Source organism: Cajanus cajan, chromosome 9 (assembly GCF_000230855.2).
Source record: "Cajanus cajan strain Asha chromosome 9, NIPB_CcT2T_4, whole genome shotgun sequence".
Lineage (NCBI taxonomy): Eukaryota > Viridiplantae > Streptophyta > Magnoliopsida > Fabales > Fabaceae > Cajanus > Cajanus cajan.
The window spans coordinates 1,870,470-1,880,804 of NC_138525.1; the positions used below are offsets into that span (position 1 = coordinate 1,870,470).

Below are 10,335 nucleotides of genomic sequence, written 5' to 3' on the forward strand. Positions count from 1 at the left end.
AAACTAAATGAAACTAAGTTCAGAACTCATCAAGTATATGGTGCTAGGTTGTTAGCTCCTAATACAATGTCAATGATCTAGCTTCTTGGATATATTTAATCATTCAAAGCAACATTAAATGTGGTTTGTGATATGTTTCTGTCGAGATGAAAAATTAGTGTATACGCTGTTTTTCTTTGTTGTGCCCAGTCCTATGTTAACCTAGCATAACCAATTCTGTTTTGGGTCTGAGATATTGATTTTGAGTTGGTGAGGTGTCCTTTCAATTCAACTGGTCTCGTACAAATAATTCCATAGTTTCAATAGACATACAAACGCAAAGTAAACACAAAGATAAAAGGAATTGGCATGGTCACTGTGATCTAGGATCTTCCACGAGGTAAACAAAAGTTGTGACAGTGGACGAAATCCGGGAATTGCAAACTATAAGAACATAAATGCGAAAATAATTTGTGACCATGTACAGAAAACAAACAAATAATTGGTCATTGCAGGAGGAATATTACCTCTGAAAGTAAAGTCATAACGAACAATAATGTATGTCCGAATGAATGGTTGTTTGCTCTTGCTTGAAGGGTTAGGTGAAAATTCCAATTCTTGATAAAAGAAAAAGGCAGTTCAACGTTATGAAAGGATTAGAAAATGATTAACGTTTATTTGCGTGAGGCTTGGACTCTGTGTTTAGAAGCTGTAAGGGACCACAATGAAAGCTCTATTTAGCCACCAAAACTGCATCTCGAGTAATTTTTATTTGACTATAAATATTCATGTTTAGTTCCTACCGTTTCATGCATATTTTCCATTTTAGTAAGTCCGATTGAACCTTTAGAGTTGCACAGAATGGAATCACGAATGGGGTGGTTGTTTCTTCTGTGTTGGCATTGCTTTATCTCTCATTTTTCATTCTCTCATTCCTTGTGCCATCCACAAGACAGCTTAGCCTTGCTTCAGTTCAAAACCTCCTTCACTGTTCATACTACCTACTGTAATGATTGTTTCGAACCCATCACAACATGGGAAAATGGAACAGATTGTTGCTCTTGGTCTGGAATAACCTGCCACCCAATCTCTGGTCACGTGATTGGCCTTGACCTTTCCTTCAGTAGGGTCAACACTGAAATCCATCCAAACAATACTCTTTTCCATCTTACTCATCTCACACACCTCAGCCTGCCTGGTTATTCCATTCAAGGTGAAATTCCTCCCCAAATCTCACTTCTTTCCAAATTAGAATCACTTGACCTCTCTTTTAATGATCAGTTAAAGTGGAAAGAAAGCACTTGGAAGAAGCTACTAAAAAATGCAACCGTTTTAAGGGAGCTTCTTTTGGATGAAACAGATATGTATTCAACTTCAATGATGCCACTAAATTTGTCTTCCTCTTTGGTTACTCTTGGTCTTGCAGAAACAGGAGTAAAGGGAAACTTGGCAGATAACATTCTCTGTTTACCAAATCTTAAACACCTATACCTGTCGTTAAATTACAACCTTCAAGGCCAGCTTCCAAAAGTGAGTTGCAGCACTTACACTCTTAGTGTGTTGGATCTTTCAAACTGTCAATTCCAAGGGTCCATCCCACCCTCTTTCTTTAACCTCACACATCTTACTTCTCTACGTCTCTCATGGAACAACCTCAATGGTTCAATCCCCTCCTCACTTTCAAATCTTCAACATCTTATTCTCTTGGATCTTTCATGGAATCAATTTAGTGGTGCAATCCCAAATGTGTTTGCTAGCATAACCAAATTGAATACTCCCAATCTTACTTCCCTGGATCTCTCACAGAACAATCTCAAGGGTTCAATCCCATCCTCACTCTTAAGCCTTCCACGTCTAACTTTTCTAAATCTCCAAGCTAATCTTCTCAGTCATCAAATCCCAAATGTCTTTCAGCAGTCTAACAAATTTGAAGTGTTGGATTTGAGTATTAACAATATAGGAGGTGAGCTCCCATCAACACTTTCAAATTTACAATGTCTCATTCACTTGGATATTTCAGAGAATAAACTTAGTGGTCAAATCCCAGATGTGTTTGCTGGCCTCACCAAATTGAATACTCTCAATCTTATGGATAACAATTTAATAGGAAAAATCCCGTCTTCTTTGTTTGACTTAACTCAACTTTCTCTCGTAGATTTTTCTTATAATAGATTGGAGGGTCCTCTGCCCAACAAAATAACTGGGTTTTTAAACGTAACCACATTAAGATTTGAAAACAACTTACTGAATGGGACAATTCCTTCTTGGTGTCTATCTTTACCATCTGTGGTGCATTTAGATCTATCAAATAATCAATTCACAGGTCATATAAGTGCAATCTCATCATATTCCTTGCAGTCTCTATTTTTGTGCAATAACAACCTACAGGGCAATATTCCAGAATCAATTTTCAGTCTTGAAAACCTCACTGACTTGTGTCTATCATCAAACAACTTAAGTGGTTCTGTCCACTTTCCACTCTTCTCCAAGCTTCAAAATTTGCAAAATCTCTCTCTTTCGCACAATAATCAATTATCACTAAATTTCAAATCCAATGTCAATTACAGTTTCCCGTTCTTAAGGTCTTTGTCTTTATCTTCTATGGGTTTGACTGAATTTCCGAAATTATCAGTAGAAGTTCCAACTTTGGGATTCCTCGATCTGTCTAATAACAAACTTAGTGGAAGAGTGCCCAATTGGTTACATGAAATGAGTTCATTGTATCAGTTGGACCTCTCTCGAAACCTATTGACAGCAGCATTGAACCAATTTTCAAGGAACTATATGCTCTTTCATCTTGATCTTAGTTTTAACTTACTAACTGGTGGCATCTCTTCATCAATTTGCAATGCAAGTATGATGATGATTCTCAACTTGTCTCACAACAAATTGATAGGCATCTTACCCCAATGCTTTTCCAACTTATCAAACCTTGAAATTTTAGATTTACAGAAGAACAAACTTCATGGCACTTTGCAGAGTACCTTTTCAAAGAACAAGTGGCTGAGTAGTTTGAATCTCAATAGCAACCAATTTGAAGGTATTTTGCCAAAATCTTTGACCAATTGCTCAAATTTGGAATTTTTAAATCTTGGCAACAATCAATTTGAGGATACATTTCCCCATTGGCTTCGGACTCTACCACATTTGAAAGTTTTGGTTTTGAAAGCCAATAAGTTGCACGGTCCCATTGTCAGTTTAAAGACAAAGCATCCGTTTCGCAGTTTAGTTATTTTTGATATCTCATCCAACAATTTTAGTGGCCCAATACCTAAAGCCTACATAAAAAGTTTTGAAGCCATGACGAATGTTGCTCAAGATAAGGTGGTTAACAACTCGCAGGAATACTTGGGAACGGATATAGGAAATGCAACATACAGTGATTCTGTGACTGTAACAATGAAAGCCATCAGTTTGACACTCAACAAAATTCCAATAAACTTTGTAAACATAGATTTATCAGGCAACAAATTTGAAGAAGAGATTCCAAATGTTATTGGAGAATTGCATGCACTCCGAGGGCTCAACCTTTCCCATAACAGATTAAGTGGTCCTATTCCCCAATCAATGGGAAATTTGACAAACTTGGAATCATTGGATTTATCTTCAAATATGCTCATCGGTGGGATTCCTTCTGAATTAACCAATTTGAACTTTCTTGAAGTCCTGAATCTTTCCCATAACCATCTTGTGGGAGAAATACCTCAAGGAAAACAGTTCAATACTTTTTCGAATGATTCCTACGAAGAAAATTTTGGGTTATGCGGAGTCCCATTGTCAATGACATGCATCAAGGACCCTGAACAACATTCTTCACCTTCACAGACCTTCTGGAGAGAAAAGAGTTTTGGATTTGGATGGAAACCAGTGGCTATAGGATATGGATGTGGAATGATATTTGGAGTGGGCATTGGATACTGTGTATTATTAACAGGAAAGCCTCGGTGGCTAGTGAAAATTGTAGCAAAATGAATTTGTGGATGTTTGGTATGACTGTAGAATGTCTTGTCTTGTAGCACACTTTCCTGTTCAATTACCACTTTGGCTTCTTGGAAAACAAAACTAAGGGCAAGAACCTTATCTCACTGCATTTTAAGGGAGATCTGATACAAAGTTTTGTAATATACAGTTATATTTTTCGTCTGGTACAATTTGTTAGTCTTGACCTTTCAATCTTGTTTTATTTAATCCATATAATTGTTGGCGTTGGTTACATACTACTATCCGTTGTTATATATTTTTAGAACTGTTGTTTCATACATGTCGTTTCTGGAATATTTGTGTCATAACAGTATGAGATTGTCTCATTTTGTTCAATTATCTCATTTTACAAGTTCACCTTCAAATATAGTCTATTTTGTTTTCCATCTATCTAACCACATTAATTTCAACCCTTGACTTGCTTTTAGTGTTGTGTTTCAGTCAAGTACCTTATCTAAGTACTCACCTTAACTAATTAGTTTTCTAATTTTTCATGAAAAAAACCATTAACACAAATGTCTAATTAAATATCTCCTTGAATGTGTGAGAGATTTTCAAAATGAATGATAGGTTGTATCCTTTGGTGAAAGTATGTGCTTATTCACGAAAAGGTGTAACTGTGGAAGGTTATATTGTTCCATGAATGTGTATGTTCTTTCAAGTAAAAACGTCTCACATTCATGAAAAGTTGTGTGTATGACTTACCCAGACATGATTAGGTGATGTGAGTGAATTTTCCCATTTGATTATGATTACTCTGTTAAGATTAAGCTGATCTCTTCCCTTCTTCTACCTCTGTTTCTTTTGACTGCAAGGTGTTGGATGAAATTATTATTGTTGAGATATTCTCACAATTGGAGGAATGAAATATTTATCCCAAACCGTTAAATTATAATTTCATATTTTTATATTAATTATTAAAATTGAAAAATAACTTCATATTTTATATATAATTAAAATTTATAATAAATTATATATAAATATATAATATATTTGAATATATAAATTATATTTTATATTTATGAAAAGTAATTTTTATTGTAATAAAAAAATATTTTTACTAATTGATAATTTTTTTAAAGTACTAATATTTAATTGTAAATAATTACAATAAATAAAAATTGAATTAGATAAAAAATTAAAAAAAATTCTTACAAATTCTCTCATCAAAGAAAAATTCTTAAAAATACTTTTGTACAAAATAAAAGTTTGTATTTAGTATATAGGTGTTATTTATTTTAAATTTTAGTTATTAAGTTTTATATATCAAACATTAACATTTATCGGTAGAATAATTTTAGAAGTTCTTTTTCCAACGAAAAAGTTTGTAAGAATTTTTTAAGTTCTTATCTTTTGATTTTTAATTATCATAATTATTTATAAATTAAATATTAATATTTTAAAATAAATTATCAATAAATAAAAATTATTTTTATTATAGTACAAATTATTTATCATAAATCTAAAATATAGTTTATATGTTTACAAATATTTATGTATACTAATTATATATTATTTATTATAAGACTTTAGTTATATAATATAAACATTTCACATGTGCATTGTATTTGCATAAGCTAAAATACTAGTTATAAATAAAGTTATTATATATCGATACCTTTGTGATTGTCTTTATCATTAACATTATTGTCATTATTACTATTACCGTTATATTGTTACATTACAATCACCACCTCACTAACTAATAATAAGAGAAATGTTAGGTTTTCTCTTTTGATGTAAGAGATTATAGAAATCATTTTAACTTCTTATCTATTTTAATTTGTATTTATAATTTTTAAAATTATTTTTTAAAAGATGATAATTTCTAAAAATAATCTTGTGTCACAATATAAATTATTTATCATACATTTAAAATATAATTTTTATGTTCAACAATATTTATTTATATAAATTTTAATTATAATGTAATTTATAAATGATATTTATTTGTAAATTGTTTTTGTCGTCAACTCTAAATGTATGCATTTTGTTATTTAAAATTTAAAATAAAAAAAATGGTATTCAAATATATAGTTACGATAATTGAGCCTGCCAAAATGAATTCAAATCCTACATAACCTGTCAAAATAGATTGAATTAGATTTTACTTTTCAACATCCAATTCACATACAAAGCAACTCACAACCTATCAATCCAATAAGTTTATTTATATAATAAAGCAACTCTCACATAGATTAGGTTAGATTGGGTTGAGTTGACCAATTAGATTAATATATATAATTTTTACTCATTAATATTGATTTATGATATTTTATTTATAATTTAATTATTTATTAAAATTTATTTATGATTGTATTATCTAGTTATTTAGTATTGTCAATGAACGTGTTTGTGATTCTATTGTGAATTTATTTTATTGGCTATTTACAAATTTATTAAGTAGATGCCTCATTGAGCATTTGAATATTTGATTTATTATTGGTATTTGATCATATGTATTTCACAAATTAAATATTTATTATATATAACTAAAATTTATAATAAATTATATATATAAATAAATATTATATTTGAATATGTATTTATATAAATATATATATAAACATATAATTATATTTCAGATTTAAAATAAATAATTTATATTATACTACAAAATTTATTTTAATTATTGATATTTTATTTTAAAATGTCAAAATTTAATTCATAAATAAATATAATAAATAACTAAAAATGTTTGAAAGATTCTTAAAAACCTTTCCATTAAAGAATAATTTTCTAAAAATGTTGTTACATAAGATAACCATCTACAATTTAATATACAGAGGCCAATCAGTTTTATAACATTTTATATTTTTTATCATAATTCTTTATAATAAAAAATTAAACAAATAAGATAAGAATAATTTATAACTTTTTATGGTTTGGTAGGTGAATGAAACTGAACCCAAATTTGTAGAAGAGATAGATTAGGTTACGATTTTGAATCTAATAAAAGACATGTATTTCACTGCTAAACTGGGTATTCTAATTCATTAATGGGCCTAATGGGCCTAACCTAAGAAACTGAAGTATTTGTTTGTGGTCCTTTTCAAGAAAACTATTTCTTCATTTGTTCTCAACTCTAAAGCATAACCCTGTTTCTAAGTTCTAACTCTGCACTTTCCCTTTTTTATTTTTTACGTATGTGTCTCTCTACTCTCTAGGTTACCATAACTAATTCTTTTACCACTTTCTTTTCTTATTTATTATTTTATTGTTCTTTTGCAACAAAGTTTGATTTTGAGTTGGTGGCATGGGTGTTTTTGTTCTATTATATATCATTTAATTTCTTGATATATCAAATTGAACTCCATCAAGACATTCCAAACAGCCAGATGGTGACATTAGAACCACACTTTTTATTTTTTATTAAAAAAATAAATATGTACAACAATAATACAAAATTGTAGAATATTAATTTATGTTGGGAACAGCTGCCACCAGCTGCCAATGCCACTTTCGGTGGCTTTTAATTTAAAATTAAAAGCGGGTCCCACATGATAATAAAATAATATTAAAAGTTTAGGAGAAATTACGAAAATGCCATTGGGACTTTCCTATAAATAGGGAAGCTGAAAATCATAATTTTCATCCCAAATCTTCTTCTCTTCTCTCTTCCTCTCTTATACACCTTGAGATCTGTTCTCGGTAGTAGTAGTCTCCTAAGTCAAAGGAGTAAGTTATAGAGAGAGAAGTGTTGTAATTTCCTCCCTTTCAGTAAATAATATTTTTACTGTGGTTATTTTCTCCCTTGTCTCTTTTTTACTCATCTCTTATTTTAGCTGTGAGTAACTATTAAGCCTACTCTGGACCTAACAGTGGTATCAGAGCCACTAGGTTGTTTATTATTCCGCTGTGGTGTACATTGGTATAGTATCGGAGAAAATTCTTAGTATGCTCTGTGGCTGCAGTATTGTCTGATCAGTCACATCAGAAAAGAATTATTCTTGTTACTGGATTTTATCATTGTTCCAGTAGGCGGTACTATTCTAGTGGAAGTTACTTAAGTCGGTTTAATAGAAGAAATTATGGGAGCAAAGTTTGAGATAGAGAAGTTCAACGGGAACAATTTTTCCCTGTGGAAATTGAAGATAAGAGCAATTTTGAGAAAAGACAACTGTCTTAAAGCAATTGAAGGCAGGCCATCAGATATTACTGATGAAAAGTGGAGAGAAATGGATGACAATGCTGTTGCCAATTTGCACTTAGCAATGGCTGATTCAGTTTTGTCGAGCATAGCAGAGAAGACAACTGCAAAGGAGATTTGGGACACGCTCGTAAAATTATACGAGGTCAAGTCACTTCACACCAGAATATTCTTAAAGAGGAAACTCTACACTCTTCGAATGAGTGAGTCCACAGCAGTGACGGACCACATCAACAATCTGAATACGCTATTTGCTCAGCTTTCAACAGCTGATTTCAACATAGTGGAAAATGAACGTGCGGAGCTTCTACTTCAGAGTTTACCAGATTCATATGATCAACTCATCATCAACATAACAAACAATAATGTTGTTGGTCGTCTATCCTTTGAGGATGTTGCCGGAGCTATTCTTGAAGAAGAGTCCAGGCGAAAGAATAAGGAAGACAGACTGGAAAGTTCAAAGCAAGCAGAAGCTTTGACGATGATGAGAGGAAGATCAATGGAACGTGGCTCCAGTGGGAGTCAAAATCATGGTAGATCAAAATCTCGAGGAAGGAAGAACCTCAAATGCTATAATTGTGGCATGAGAGGGCACATGAAGAAAGATTGTTGGCACAAGAAGAGTGGAGGAGAGAAGAATTCTGAAGCATCAACCTCTCAAGGTTGTGTTGCTAGTACCCAAGAAGATGGAGAAATCTTGTACAGTGAAGCAATAAGTTCCAGAGGCGAAAAATAACTCCATGAATGTTGGATATTGGATTCAGGTGCAACCTGGCACATGACTCCAAATAGAGATTGGTTTTGCACTTATGAATCAATCTCAGGAGGATCCGTATTTATGGGAAATGATCATGCTTTGGAAATTGCTGGAGTTGGTACTATCAAATTAAAAATGTATGATGGTACTATTCGTACAATTCAAGGGGTACGACATGTGAAGGGCTTGAAAAAGAATCTATTGTCCATTGGGCAACTAGATGATCTCAAGTGCAAGATCCACGTTGAAGGTGGAATCTTGAAGGTAGTTAAAGGCAATTTGGTGGTGATGAAAGCTGAGAAGATCACATCAAATCTATACTTGCTTTTGGGAGAAACGTTGCAAGAAGCAGATGCATCAGTTGCAGCAATAAGTCAAGAAGAGGCAACGATGATGTGGCATCGTAGACTAGGACATATGTCAGAGCGAGGCCTGAAAATTCTTGCGGAACGTAATCTCTTGTCAGGGCTTAAAATGGTAACCTTACCATTTTGTGAGCACTGTGTGACAAGCAAGCAACATAGATTACAATTTGCCAAAGTAACTACAAGGAGCAAACACATACTTGACTTGATCCATTCTGATGTCTGGGAATCACCAGAAATTTCCATGGGAGGAGCAAAATATTTTGTATCATTTATTGATGATTATTCCCGGAGATTGTGGGTGTACCCAATCAAAAGGAAGTCAGATGTGTTCCCAGTATTCAAGGAATTTAAAGCACAGGTGGAACTTGATACTGGAAAAAGGATTAAGTGCTTGAGGACAGATAATGGAGGAGAATATATAGATGGTGATTTTCTGGCATTCTGCAAGCAAGAGGGTATCAAGAGGCAATTTACAGTTGTTCATACACCTCAGCAGAATGGGGTAGCAGAGCGGATGAATCGAACTCTCCTAGAAAGGACAAGAGCTATGTTGAGAACTGCAGGATTAGCCAAGTCTTTCTGGGCAGAAGCAGTAAGAACTGCTTGTTATTTGATCAATCGCTCACCATCAACAGCAATTGGTTTAAAGACACCAATGGAGATGTGGAGTGGAAAACCATCTAATTATTCTTCATTACATGTGTTTGGATGTCCTGTGTACGTGATGTACAACTCCCAAGAAAGAACAAAGCTGGACCCAAAATCCAGGAAATGTATATTCTTGGGTTATGCTGACAATGTTAAGGGGTATCGCTTGTGGGATCCCACTGCCCGCAAGGTTGTTGTTAGCAGGGATGTAGTGTTTGCAGAAACTGAACTGCAAAAGGAGCAGGAAAATGACAGCACTATCAAAGACACCAGTATAGTGGAGATAGGAGGAAAATCTAAAGAAGATGACACCTCTGAAGCAGAACAAGAGCACGATGAACAAGAACCAAATGAGGACAATGATGGAGATGTTCGACGAACAACACGTCAGACGAAGAAACCATCTTGGCATTCAGACTATGTTATGGCAAGTCATGATGCGTACTGTCTCT

The 10,335-nt window shown here is 33.0% G+C and overlaps 1 protein-coding gene across 1 annotated transcript; it reads left to right on the forward strand.

Annotated features, from left to right (window-relative positions):
- Window positions 1-689: 689 nt before the first annotated feature.
- On the forward strand, window positions 690-4,192 carry LOC109806247 (uncharacterized). Its single transcript, XM_029272852.2, has one exon. It carries the CDS (start codon window positions 841-843, stop codon window positions 3,949-3,951), a length of 3,111 nt encoding a protein of 1,036 aa, XP_029128685.1. The 5' UTR covers window positions 690-840; the 3' UTR covers window positions 3,952-4,192.
- The last annotated feature ends 6,143 nt before the right edge of the window (window positions 4,193-10,335 follow it).

Bases quoted from the DNA above. Each gene is read 5' to 3' on its own strand.
- LOC109806247 (XM_029272852.2), top strand. From the start codon at position 841: ATGGAATCACGAATGGGGTGGTTGTTTCTTCTGTGTTGGCATTGCTTT.